The sequence below is a fragment of the Lynx rufus genome, unplaced genomic scaffold, assembly GCF_022079265.1.
Source record: "Lynx rufus isolate CCGP_SWC_20201006 ecotype Redwood Valley unplaced genomic scaffold, mLynRuf1.p SCAF_3, whole genome shotgun sequence".
In the NCBI taxonomy this organism is placed as follows: Eukaryota; Metazoa; Chordata; class Mammalia; order Carnivora; family Felidae; genus Lynx; species Lynx rufus.
In genome coordinates this window covers 1563100-1576950 of record NW_025814845.1, presented here as the reverse complement: position 1 = coordinate 1576950, position 13851 = coordinate 1563100, and the positions used below count along the sequence as shown (strand labels likewise).

The window sequence follows — 13851 nt, the reverse complement described above, 5'->3', positions numbered from 1 at the left end:
GGGGTGCTCCCCGGGAGAGGACGGGGCTTCTCCCGCCTTAACTGCAGACGCGGGCTCCAGGAGGGGTGACCTCATCCTTCATCATCTGCACCCTCAAACCGGGCCTCGCCTGTCGCTCACCCTTGTCCCCCTGGGCCCCGACGGCAGGAGCCGGCAAGGGGACGGCACTGCCCCCACCCCCGCCTGGAAGGCAGGCCTGGGCCGAGGTGTGTGATTGGGGACAGGCTTTCCGATTTCCTGAGCCTTCATATGGGGCGTATGGAAGCCACCTCTGCGGTGGGGACGCCCCTGCTGGGAGTTCTGGGCACAGGAGGTGGAGGCCGGGGGGGGGGTCTCCCACCCCTCAGAGGGGCTCCGGAGTTTCTAGGCTGTGGCACCCACCTGGTAGGTCTCGATGGGCCTTGCCTCCATGTTAAGGTCCCAGACTTTGACCGTGAGGTAATCGCGGGTGAGCATGTATCGGCCACTGTGGCTGAACTTCACGTCCGACACGGAGGAGATGATTTCGGAGAAGAAGGAGCGGTTGCTGGGGTCCTCGGGCTCTTCGAACACTGCGGAGACAGAGAATCGATTGCCGTCACCGGGCCCCGCGGATCAGAATAACAGAAGACTCTGTTTCTGTCCTGGGCTCTCGCTGTACGGCCATTCATTCACTCATCAAGCCTCAGGCTAAATACCTGTCAGGCCGTGGCCCCGAACCGACCCTCCGAGGAGGGAAGGGGCAGCTTCGGAACCACGTTTATTGAGCATTTACTCTCTGAGCCGGATTCTGCGCACAGCCCGTCCCGTGCATCACCTCGTCCAATCCCCTGATAAAACATCTGGTCGGTACCACTATCAGTCCCATTTCATGGCCGGGACAACTGAGGCATGGATGGCTAAAAACCACGCCCGAGGCACTGAGCTAGAAGAAAGTGGCCGAGTGGGGATTTGAACCCAGAGGGACACCGGCTGGGCCGCACTCTGCTGCCACCTGCTGGCGTCTTGATGTTCTCGCATGTGCTGGGCAGCGTCGGGGAAGAGGCTGGGCCCTGCTTGCGGCCCGGGGCCTCTGCTCACGGCGCACGGGGCACTCACGGCTGAGCCCCGCGGGCAGCCACGTTTCGTCTGGCTGCTACGGGGATCGCGGCTACATCCAATCTCGCTGCCACAGATGAAGCCTGAGTCCCATCAGCTGCCCGCCACCCACCTCCCGGCATCTCAGACAAGGTGTTCCATGCAGGAAGTTGCTTCCCGGGCTCCTGAGGGCGACAGCTTGCCGCCCCTACTGGATGATCCCACTCTGGGACAGAGTGCACAGTGAGCGGCCCCCCAGGCAACGTCCCCTCCCTGCTGCCCCTGAGGACAGGGCCTTCGGGGCACACGGAGGTTCCCACCCAGCAGGACAGGTTCTTCGGGGCTCAGTCTACTGCTGGCTGCCCCACCAGTCTGCCCAGCAACACCCTCCCTGGCCAATCAGATCCCACAGCGGCCCTGGTGCTGGAGCAGGGTGGGGACCAGGCACTACCCAAGTGTCACCTTAGCTAACCAAGCCAACCAAGCATTATTAGCTCCTTAGGAGCTGGGCCACGGAAGGGCCCGGGATCACGGGGAAGGACAGAGTGGGAGGCCAGCACCTCTTTACCAGCCAGTCTGGAAGGATTTAGACATTTGACAACCTTTCTAGCTGTCCCCACGGACACCGGCTGAGTGGCCACTCTGTCTGCTGGCCCCTGAGTCACGGAAGCAGAGAGCTGAGCACATGTCTCTGGAGGCTCACAAGAGTGCCCTCCCCACCAGCCCCTCCCAGTCCCCAAATCCCATGTCCCACTTCCCAGGTCTGTTCCGGCCCCTTGTCCCCCCATCCGGGACCCCCGATCTCACTCCTGTTCCTGTCTTTCCCAGAAATGCAGCTCTTGCCGAGCTCCCTTCCGCACAGCGGCTGGAAACATTTCATGCCAGCCAGATGCTCTTGCGTCCGATGCATTCATTCATTCTCTCAGACACCCAGTCCACACCGAGCGCCCACCGTATGCTGGGCACTGTCTGAGACCCTGAGATGCCACAGAGAGCAGTGAGTCTCCTGGAACCAACATTCTCGCAGAGACAGGCAGTAAAACGACATGCTACACCGTCAGGCGGTGATGAGGGCAGGGAAGAAAACTAAAGCAAGGAGACAGATGGATAGGAGCTGGCGATCTGGATGGACAGCGCCCAGGGGGAAAGAGCATCTGAGCAGAGATCTGAATGGAGTGAGGCAGAGAACAGTGTAGGTGCTGAGAGAGGAGGACTCCAGGCAGAAGGAACAGCATGTGCAAAGGGCCTGAGACAGGGACAAGTGGAAGGTCACATGGACGGAGAAAGGAGTGAGTGAGGCGCCGTGAGCCAAGGGAAGGAGTCATCCCATAGGCAATGAGGGCAGGAGAAAAGGACGGCATGGCGAGGTGTGGGTTTCTCCAGGATTCACCTCCCTACAGGGGCAAGGAGACCTCCTGGCACGTCACCTTTAACCTCTAAAACCTCTGAATTCTTATTTTATTTTATCTTATTTACTTTGAGAGAGAGAGCGAGAGAGAGAGCATGGGAGGGGCAGAGGGAGAGGGAGAGAGCGAATCCCAAGCAGGCTCCACACTGTCAACACAGAGCCTGATGTGGGGCTTGAACACCCAAACCCTGAGATCATAACCTGAGCCTGAAACCAAGAGTCAGATGCTTAACCGACTAAGCCACCCAGGCGCTCGTAAAACCTCTGAATTCTGATTCGCGTCTCACATAATCAATGTTTTGTGCCTCTGACACCTTCATTTCTGGCAGGGATAAGCATTTGTAAAATTTCAGCACTTAATTTCCTACTTGAAGTGCTGAGACTGTGTGTTTTCCTTAAATGAACAGGGGTATAAACGTGTATTTGAGAGGTGCAGGGCAGAGGGTTTCAGAGAAGAGGGACCCCAAACAATCAGCAGGGACCTAGGTGTCCCCCGCCCCCATTCCTCCCCAGGTTCGAGGCAGGAACCCCCTCTTGACTGAATTAGCATTTGTGCCCCGAAGGGTCGGAACAGAAGGGGAGTTATACAGGCATAAAACGGGGTTGGTCTCTTGCACCCCAACTTTGAGGGGGCCCCTTGCACCCCATGCCCACTTTGGAGGTTTCTCCACCAATCCCCCAGGGCTGGCCCAGCTCGCTTCGCCCCCCTGCCCCGCGCAGGGCGTCCTGTGGGGTAGGTGGGTGGGTGGGGCCCCAAGTCAGAGGAGTGTCTACACAGAGCCATGGGCTGTGTCTCCTGCCAGCTTCAAGGAGCAAGACGCCACAAAGGTCAAAGGCTGGGCGGGCGCCCTAATCAATAGCTGAGAACAGAAACACCAAACGGCCCGGTGTAACCTCAGTTCTGGCCACACCGGGCATTTCTGAGGGCCTTCTAAGCACAAAAGGACCAGCGTTACACGTGATCAAGGGGAAGGGACACTGACAGGTCTTACCTAGGAGTCCTTTTTATTTTCCAAACACTTCTGATACCGCTATTCTTTTGTCAAAAGGTCACCGAGTGTCCCCGCCCGCCCCTCCCCCCAACCACGGGCAAGCTGCACATCCCCCAGGGCAAGGGTAACAGACAAGGCGGGGGGGGGGGGTCTCCCTTCTAATTGATGGAGTCACAAAGGACATTTCACAGTAATTATTGCTGCCACGAGTTTAAAGAAACGCATCCCAGAGCCCCTGTCACTGAGACGGGATGAATCCCACCTCTCCCCTCCCCCCCACGCCCTAATTATGTTCAGGTTGGAGGGCTCTGAATCCCCAGAAATCTCCTGTTTCTTTTGAATGATTTTTGCATAATTAAGGCTCTCGTGGTCCTGGCTGGTTCCCTGACAACCACATCCTCCTGTCTGGGTGCCCTACAGCATCGCCACGGTCACACGGTGGGGAGGGGCGAGAAGCACCCCCCCCCCATGCCCCAAAGTGAGATGAAGGGGCCCCCTGAGGATCCCAGCTCTAAGCACCTGTGCACCCAAGGAATGGGAAGGTGAAACCAGAGGTCACTGCTGGCTTTCCTCTCCAGCCTCAAACCCAGCGGATGGTGTTCCTCTCCTTTGTTTAATGTTTATTTATTTTTGAGAGAGAGAGCACAGGTTGGGGAGGCAGAGAGAGAGAGAGAGAGAGAGGACGGGGACAGAGGATCTGAAGCGGGCTGCCAGCAGCGAGCCTGACGCGGGGCTCGAACTCACGAGCTGTGAGATCATGACCTGAGCCGAAGTCGGACGCCCAACCGACTGAGCCGCCCAGGCGCCCCACTGATGGTGTTCCACTTTTGCCTAAAGCTCTCCGTGGCTCCCAGTGCCCGCAGGATCAAGATTCAGGCTCCCACGGGTATCAGACAAGCTCCTTCCTCACCCGGGCTTCATGGGCCATCTGCTCCAGCCACCCTCCAGCCGCCTTTCCTCCAGGGCCCCAGGGCCTCGAAAAGGGTGAGGCAAGCAAGGTCCCTAGGGTAGCACACTAAGCAACCCCTTCCCAGGGTCACCCTAAATGACCTCTTTCGATGCCCTTCCCTGCCATCCCAGGCAACAGAGCACAGCAAAGTTCCGTGCGCCCTCAGGGAAGCCCCTTGACCTGTCCAAGCCCACGTTCCCTCACCTGGAGAACAAGCATGATGCGACCTCCGGAGGTCACCTAACTCAGTGAGGGACTGGAGGAGTTGCTCAGTAAAACTGGGTGGCGATTTTTATGGTAATTTCCCCCACTGTTTTCTCTCCTTGAAACTTCCTTTCCCATGTTTAGTCCTCGTCTTTCCTATCAACTCTTATACGTCCTTCAGAACCCCAACTCAAATACCCTGTTCTATGCACAGCTTGTCCAGACAGATGCTTTCCAAAGAAATAAACTGCTCACCCTTGCTGCCTGCGCAGCCTGGACTACCCTCCTGTATGGCATCAGCAGGGACGTGCGGTCACTTCGTGGGGCTGTGGGCTCTTGGGCCAGGGGTCCTTCCTCTCTGTCATTGGTCATCTGAGCGTCCCTGGCCAGCCTGGAGCTTCACTCAGAGCCCAGACCCACTCGCAGAGTGGACAGAACCTTCCATGCTGCCTCTTCTCTGTGCCTTTCCTGATGCCTTTCTTCCCCAGCCTGATACAATCCCCCCGCCCCTGACCACCTACTGCCCTGGCCACCACCACCACCGGAAGCTAGAGGGTGTGCCTAGTGGGGAGGAACAGCGAGTCAATACGAGACAGTGGGCACAATGGATGCTCACTGATGAAGAGCTGACAATTGTCATTTCCGGTTAAAAACCACCCCCTGCCCAGCGCCATTGGTTGGACCCCAGTGGACAAAATGAAAGCCAACCCCCATGTGGCCCTGGCCCCGCGTGGTCTGCCCCCACCTCTCTGTCTTTGCACCTGTCAGCCTGCCTCTTCGCTCGCCCGCTGGGGGCCCTCAGCGCCCTTCTGCGGCTTCTCTTCCCAGGCTCAGTCCTTCAGAAACTTCCCCGGCTTCGATGCTGTCATTTCCTTGGCAGGTGGCTTCCCCACACCTCCCATCAGCCCCGCAAGGGCAGGAGCCCACTCTCCACGCAGAGCCTGCTGTCCTCCCGCGCACCCCCCCCCTTCCCATTCCACGGGGAGGCTCCACCCCTCCACCGGCAGGCTCCACCCCTCCACCGGCAGGCTCCACCCCTCCACCGGCAGGCTCCACCCCTCCACCGTGCCAGCTCAGAGCACCAGCCCGCCCCTGCGCCCAACCTCACCCCAGTTTATTCTCCACGCAGCAGCCAGAGGGATCCTGTCAGCACACAGCCAGGCCGGGTCGCTCCCTGCTCAAACGCCCTGTGGCTGCTGGCCCTTCAGGGTGAGCCCCAAGCTCTTGCCATAGTCTATAAAGTCCTCTTGCTGTGGTCCCTTCTCTAACCCTGCAGCTCTCTGACCCTCACGCCCGCCTGCGCCCTGCGTTTTGCTCCTGCCTTTGCACTGGACGCTCCCTCTGTTGGAGACATTTGCCCTGGCTTTGCCCCCAGATACCTGCAGCCTCCCCAGCAGACGGTGGCTGGATCCGGACCTTCTACCCCAGGTCCATTATCAGGAGTGAGTCCAGCCCCTTTCAATGAATCCGGCTCACCCTCCTTTCCCATAAGCGTCCTGGGTTCTCAAGTTCTGAATCTCTGCGAAGACTGAGAAAGAACACAAGTCCGTAGGCATGGGACTATCGGAGCCTCTATCCTAGCTCTACCTAGCTGTGTGACCTTGGGAAAACACCTTAACCTCTCTGTGCCACCCATGTGGTCAACAATAATGGCCCCTAGGGCTGCATAAGTTCCCTCATGTGGCAAAAGACTCTACGGATGTGACTACGTGAAGGGTCCTGAGCTACCGGGGTCATCCTGGATTCTCCGGGCGGGCCCGCTGTAACCACAGAGTCCTCGAGCGAGAGAAGAAGAAGGTCAAGGCAGAAGGGGGAGATGGGATGATGGAGCAGAGGGTGAAGGGCCGCACTCTGGAGGTGCAGGAGGGGGCAAGAGCCAGGGGGTACGGTGGCTTCTAGCAGCCAGAAAAGTCAAGGAGACAGATTCTCCCCTGAACCCTCTGGAAGAAATGCAGCCCCACCCGAATTCTAGACCTCTGACCTCCAGAATTGCAAAAATATACGTTTGCGTTGTTTTGTGCCACTAAACTTGTGCTGATCTCTTTTTTTTTTTTTTAATTTTTTAACATTTATTTATTATTGAGAGAGAGACACAGAGCGTGAGCAGAGTAGGGGGAGAGAGAGGGGGGGAGACATAGAATCTGAGGCAGGCTCCAGGCTCCGAGCAGTCAGCACGGAGCCCGACGCGGGGCTCGAACTCACGGAACGTGAGATCATGACCTGAGCCGAAGTCGGTCGCTCAACCGACTGAGCCCCCCAGGCGCCCCAACTTGTGCCGATTTCTTACCGCAGCGCGGGAAACCCACAGGCTCGGCGTCCTCATCTGTAAATGAACAGATGAGGGCCTCCGTCGTAGGGGGGCTCAGAGGATTTGATGAGACATAAACCTAGAACGGCATCCAGTGTGCAGGAAGCATCGGCAAACGTTGGCCGGGCTGTTGCTTCCCCAGCGCATCGCAGGGGTCCCGCGAGGGGCAGCGCCTGACACGATCGCCTGTTCCAGGGACTCCCGTGCCCCAGCGGAGCGCAGACCCTGTGCTGTCAAAAGCAGAAGTAACTGTCTATTTTGAGGCATCACGGAAGCTGTTTCCATGGTTACCCGGTCATACCGACTAGCAGACAAAAGACTTCCACTGCTTTGGAGAAAGACGTGAGGCTGTGGGCTGGGCAGCGGAGTGGCCTGAGGGCCCCAGCGCTGCCCCCGATGGAGGGCACTGCCCCTCCCTGTGCCTTGGTTTCCTCATCTGTCCAATGGCAGAAATAGCCATCCGCTTGTGGTCTGGGCTGCTCTCAGCCAGGGGAGGGAAAATCGCTGCGTCACCTGCTGGGAAGATGACGTCGTGACCCCTCATCTCTAGGTACCACTGTCAGCCATTCCCGAGTTTTGGGCCACAACTGGATGAACGGACAGAAGCGAGATCTAAAGGAAGGGATCTAATCTCTGGGTCACTTTGAAAACAACCATTTATAGGGCGCCTGGGTGGCTCAGTCGGTGGAGCGTCCGAGTCTTGATTTCGGCTCAGGTCACAATCTCGGGGTTGTGAGTTCGAGACCCGTGTCAGGCTCTGTGCTGACAGTCGAGCCTGCTTGGGACTCTCTCTTTCCCTCTCTCTTTGTCCCTCCCCCGTTCTCTCTCTCTCTCTCTCTCTCTCGCACTCTCAAAATAAATAAATAAATAAAAACGTAAAAAAAAAAACAACAAAAAACCCAGAATCTATTCCAATAGCAAACCTGTATAAACCAATAATCAAATGCACACACGAGTTTTACTAAGACTTCAAGGAGCAGATATTAAACGAACCGTTCCAGGCAAAGAAAGAGAGTGGCCCAGCTCACTTTCCAAGAGCCGAATAATCTTAGAGCAGAGAGAGTGTAAGAAAAGACAATTAAAGACCAACATCACGTATGAACATTTAGGCAAAAAAAAAGCATAATTTTTGCCTTCATGCAAAACTGTCTCAGCAAGAGACATGGCCCCCAGGCCACGGGCCACCCAGGCACAGCAGGAGATCACGGCGGTCGGAAGCCACCATGTCCCTCCCTTCGTACCTCGGCCCTGCAGAAAACAGCTTTCGGGAACCTCGGTGTGATCTAGGGAGAGGCAGCCCTAAAGTTACGATGTTCACGGGGGCCCTCGGAGAAGAGGCAAGAAACACAAATGGAGACGGGCCATCGAAAATAAAGTTCTAGCCCCTGCACTCCTGAGTCTGTGGGCTGATTCACATGCAGGGCATACACCCCCAGGCGTGTGACAGCGACGTGCCCGGAATCTGCACACGTGTGCCTGCGCTCGGGAACCGTACAGGTGACGGCTGCCTAGGGGGGTGGCCGCCCGCTCAGACCCCGGGGAAGCCAGATGACAAAAGCCAAGGGGGACTGCGACTTCCACCTCCCGCCTGCCGTCATTCAAACAGCGTGGGGTGCCAAAGCTGTCTCCATGCTCCCCAGACACCAGCTCGCCTGCACGCACACACACTTCCTGGCTCAGAGTTGAAATCCAAGTTAAAACAAATACACAGACAGATGTAGAGAAGGACATGGTATCACTTTCTCGAGCCCAGCACTCAGGGACAATTTCTGGGCATATTTCATTCCCTTGTTTTTTCTGTGTCCTTTTTTTTTTTTTTTTTTTTTTTGTAAAATAGTCATTAGCTTCCTTTCTTGCCCCCACCAAATATTTTAACATAATCATTTCTGGGGCGCCTGGGCGGCTCAGTCGGTTGGGCGTCCGACTTCAGCTCAGGTCACGATCTCGAGGTCCATGAGTTCGCGGTCCGTGAGTTCGAGTCCCGCGTCGGGCTCTGGGCTGATGGCTCAGAGCCTGGAGCCTGTTTCCGATTCTGTGTCTCCCTCTCTCTCTGCCCCTCCCCCGTTCATGCTCTGTCTCTCTCTGTCTCAAAAATAAACATTAAAAATAATAATAAAAAAAAAACATAATCCTTACCTCGTGTCATTACAAATCTAACGCCACATTCTAAACGACCAAACCACGGACGGCATCGTCATTCCTGGTCATTTGCTCTGTTGGATGTTTACAATGTTTCCGAATTTGGCCCCTATGAAAAAGGCCGGACCACAAGGCCTCATCCTTCTTCCTTCCCATGGGGCCCATGTGGGCTCAGGCTGGGCCCAGAGGTGGACCCCAGACTCTCCTCTCTTCTCCAACCTCGTTCCGTGCCAGTCTGACCCAGAGTTGCACCCGGGCAAATCTCCAGAGCACCTGCGGCCTGAGCCACACGCGGTGGGCATGAGGTGCTCGGGGCCATGTCCTCCAGGGCGCAGAACAATAACCGTTAGGGGGCACCTGGGAATATGGAATGTTACACGGCAAAGGGGAAATCAAGGCCGCCGGCCAGCTGACCTTCAGGTAGGGAGGGCTCCCTAAATTGTCCAGGTGGGGCCCGATGTAATGACGAGGCTCCTTCAGTGTGCAAGGGGGGGCAGGGGAGGCAGTCACGTGATGCAGCATGATTAAGAGCCCGTAGCCGCTGCTGGCTATGCAGACGGAGGGAGGGGCCACGAGCCAAGTGATGCAGGTGCCCCCAGAAGCTGGAGAAGGGAAGGTATGCATTTCCCCCACGGAGCCTCCAGAAGGAACCGGCCTGTCGACACCTTGATTTTTTTGTCTGGTAAGACCCATGTCAGACTTTTGAACTGCAGAACCGTCGGAGAACAAATCTGCGTTGTTTTAAGCCACGAGCCTGTGGTCGTCTGTTTTGGCCCTGGGCTGCTCTTCGGGGGCTGGGCACCGTCCACACTCACGCCCTGGGCGTCTTAGCTGGCCCTGGGGCTTCCCATCCGTCCGTACACTGATGACTCCACACCTTTGTCTGTGGCCGAGCCGCCGCCCCTGACTGCAGACCTCCGGCTGCCTTCCCGACAGCCCTCCCCGGGGCCCAATACGATCTCACACTTACTGGGTCCAAAACCCACCTGTCGGTCCTGTCTCTGCTCCCGGCCGCCCTGCCCCCCACCCCAGTGTCCTCACTGTCCGTCCAGGAAAGGGCCCCGCCTTCACCCGCTGCACAAACCAACCCTCGGACGGAGCTGCCGCGGTCCACACCGCACTTGGCAAAGCCCGCCAGCTCAGCCTTCCGAGAACGCCCAGGACGGGACCCGTCTCCACACCTTCGTCATCCCCCCCGGGGCCCGCTGCTTCTTCTCAGTGAGCCCCGGGCAGGGCCTCCTCCTGCCCCCGCTTCCACGTTGACCCCTCTGACGTTTCCTCTTTTCAAACACCTGTCTCGTGACTTCATGCCTGGCCCTCACCCCTCGGCTGCTTTCTCACCTCCCTTAAGACGAAACCGGATCCTTCCCCCGACCCACAGGCGTCCTGAGTCACCCGCCTTGCGTGTCTCCCGGACCTCAGCTCCCGACACCCTTCCCCTTAGTCACCGCCCTCCGACAACGCTGGTGCCCTTCCATCTCGGAGCCTCTGCCCCTGAAGTGTCCCCCTTCTAGAACATTCTCCGCCCAGAGCTTGCATGGCTCACTCCCCGGCACCTCAAGGCATCTGTTCCGTTGTAACTTCCGGTGAGATGACCTCCCTGCGCCCTGCTCTTTGGGGGCTGTTGCTGATGTCTCTTACTACCTCCTGCCATTACACCATCCGGTGGTGAGTTCTTCATCTGTTTGCTGGTTCCTGCCGTGCCGTCACAGCGGGACATGTGTGCAGCATAGCAGGCGGTGTCCCCAGCTCTGCTCAGAGATGGACATCTGCTGTCCCCCCTGAAGGCTCAGCGCCGGGGAGAAGGTGTTCCTGGGGCCGAGTGTCTGCGGGGCGTGGACGTGCTCGGAGAACAGCAGTGTGGCGAGACGTAGGGACCCAGCCTGGCCAAGGCGTGGGGAGGGGCCACCCTCTCCGGCTGCCCCGGGAAACCAGGCTCCCGAGGGGAAGAGGTGACCCAGTCCCTCCTAACAGAACTCTAATGAAACCACCTCCAGGGGCTTACTGGTCACTCACTCCTTCACTCACTCACTCATTCGCTCATTCATTCATTTATTCATCCATTCACTCATTCATTCATTCATCCACTCAGCAAGTGTTTATTCCCAGACACTGTTGAGGTAAATACAGAGATGAACCAAAGTCCCCACCCTCCTGACTGGGGTCCTGCCTGTCCCTGCCCCTCTGCTACCACTGCAAGGTCACCCAGGGAGGATAGCATGGCCTGACGCCCTGATCCTCTCTGCCTTTAGGGGCCTCTGGGGAACCCAGCACCAAGCAGGCCAGGCTGGAGGTGAGAGCACCAGCCAGGGCATCTCAGAGTCCTGGGTTCAGGTCCTGCCCTGCCGCTTTTCACTTCGGGTGACCTTGGGCCCATCCCTGGAGCCTCAGCTCCCTCCTCTGTGCTGGACTCCGTCAGAGCTCATGTAAAGACGAGACGATGTGGGTAGAGAGCTGTCTGGGTGCCTGGCTCAGAGTATCCAAGGAGTGTCAGCCACTGTGTGGTCCTGGTGGTTGTCACATCGTGCTCCTCGGACCTTGTTCAGCCCCGGACCCCCACGGCACCCCGCCTGGCATCCCCCCTGGCTGGCCCTGTCACGGTTCCAGCATGAGGAAGTGACCTTGTGGAGCACACAGGCTGCTGGGGTAGACGGCCCAGCCCACAGAAAGTTCTGCAGGCTGTGGCTAGTCTGTGAAAGGGAAGCTTTGGGAGCTCTGGGGACACAGAGAAGGGGCCTGAACCAATGTGGGGGGGTCAGCGAAGGCTTCCCAGAGGAAGTGCCAGCTGAGTAGGGTCCCACCTTAGCTTTTGGCTCCCAGCTCGCTCCCCGACCCTGGCTTCAGCTGCCCGGTCCCTGGAAGCTGGGCAGCCCCAGCCTGTGCAGGGACTTGGAGGGCGGTGGGGTTGGGGGGGGGGCAAGACCAGGCTCCCCCCGCCAGCGGCACGACAGCAGCACGGAGCCCACGGGCCCCCAGCCCACACCGTTCCCACCCACCCCGGGCACAGCACCGCCGCCCCCACTGCCCACCGGGTCCCCGGGGGGAACGGGCACTTACGTTTGGAGTGCTTGTCACACAGGGCGGCCGCACGCATGTCGCAGAGACGCAGGGAGCCCTTGCTGCTGCTGTAGACGAAGAGGTTGCAGTGGTGGGGGTGGAACTCAGACGCCGTGATCACCTCCGTGAGGTCCTCCATGTTGGCGGGCTTGATGTCCACGATGTCTGGCCCCATCAAGGAGAGGCCAGAGAAGGGAGGGGACTGCCGCCGCCCTGCCTTCCCACGTGCCCTGCATCTGAGCGGCCTCCCCCTTCCCGAGACCCCTGGACGAAGCCCCGGCCCCAGACAGCCTCTGAGCTGCACACCTGCACGTCCGACCGCCCGCCGGCTGCCTTTCTGGGTGCCGTCCACTGTCCCTGCAGGCTGGACCCGCTGCCTCCCACCCGACCTGTGCCCTGTCCCCAGCCAGCACCCACCAGCCCGCCCGGCCTCCCCTCCATCCCCCACACCAGGTGTCCAGGAGAAGGCAGGGTGCGTTTGAGGGCCTAGTACGTGCAGGGCTCCTGCTGCGCAATGGCAGTGCTCCCGCCACTCAGTGCTCCCAGCTCCTGGAGCTGGGGGTGCGGCACCTTTTGGAATCCCTCCCCCACCCCCGCAGCCACTCCCCTTCTGTCCACAGCATCAAGGTTCTCCTTTGGGGAAAGGGCTCTCTCCTTGCTGGGTTCTCAGCGCTGATCTGTGTCGTCTCCACTCACGATCACCATGAGGGACGAGCACATGGCCTCAGAGGGGCCGACGGAGGGACTCCATGACCCTTGGACGACTAGATACGGGAGCCAATTCATCCGTTTTCTGTCTAGGACCAAGAATTCTGTTGCTTGCAAGGGAAATACCCCTGACTGATACTCTGGAGCCCAGAGAGGGTGAGCAACTTGTCCAGGATGGCTCAGCAGCGAGGGGTAAGGCTGAGTTTCCATCCACTCCTCGTGGCCTACAATAGCAAATCCGAACCCCTTGGTGTAGCATTCAAGGCCTGGCACTCCCACCCCACCCCCCACCTCCACCACCCTCTATCTCTTCAGTTTCAGATCCCACTAGTCGCTCGGCCCTAAAGGTACTTTCCTCTCTGACAGCGACACCCTGGTCTCTGACTCCCCAGCCCTGTGCGGGGCTCTGCCCAGGCCGTTCCCTTTGGCTGAAATGCCCTCTCCTCCCCCTGCATCTGTGTGTGGGCCCTGGAATCAGAGTCTGGGGTTTGAGTCCCAGCTCTTCCACCTGTTGCCTGTGCAATCAAGGGGGAAGTTCCTTAGCTCTTCGTGCCTCGGTTTCCTCTTCTGTAAAATGGATCGACAGGGCTAACACTGTCTTGCTGTGAAAATTAGAAGCGGCAAATCCCCTTGCTCACTGTTTTATACATCACAGAGCTCAGTGAAGATCAGCTGCCGTTATTATCTTTTATTGTCTGGAAAGAATGGGATGGAAACTCTGAGACGCCTCCTGCCATCAGCTCTCCCTGCCCCTCCTGCCAAAGCTTCAATAAGAGAGACATTTCCTGACTTGTGTAAACATGAGAGTTCATAAAACGTCCGAAAGGATGCTGAATCTGCGTGACTAGAGGCACCGAGGAGGGTGTGTGTGCTCAAATATTGCTTCAGGAAACCCATCATTAACCAGACACTCAGAATCGCATAAAAATATCGAGAGGAGGGAAAAGGAGCCTGAGCTGCGAAAAACTGCGGTTTTCTCGTACGATAAGCAGCAGAGATTAAATCACGGAAAATGAGACTGAACCGTAAG

General features: G+C 58.0%; 1 protein-coding gene across 1 annotated transcript in view; it reads right to left on the bottom strand.

Annotated features, from left to right (window-relative positions):
- The window catches only part of PPP2R2C (protein phosphatase 2 regulatory subunit Bgamma), a 138132-nt gene that overhangs the window by 15060 nt on the left and 109221 nt on the right, over positions 1-13851 (bottom strand). The window contains exons 6-7 of the mRNA XM_047091543.1: positions 12114-12278; positions 382-551 (exon numbers count right to left, since the gene is read on the bottom strand). Of these exons, the coding sequence (XP_046947499.1) occupies positions 382-551; positions 12114-12278 (335 nt within the window). The remainder of the gene's footprint in view (positions 1-381; positions 552-12113; positions 12279-13851) is intronic.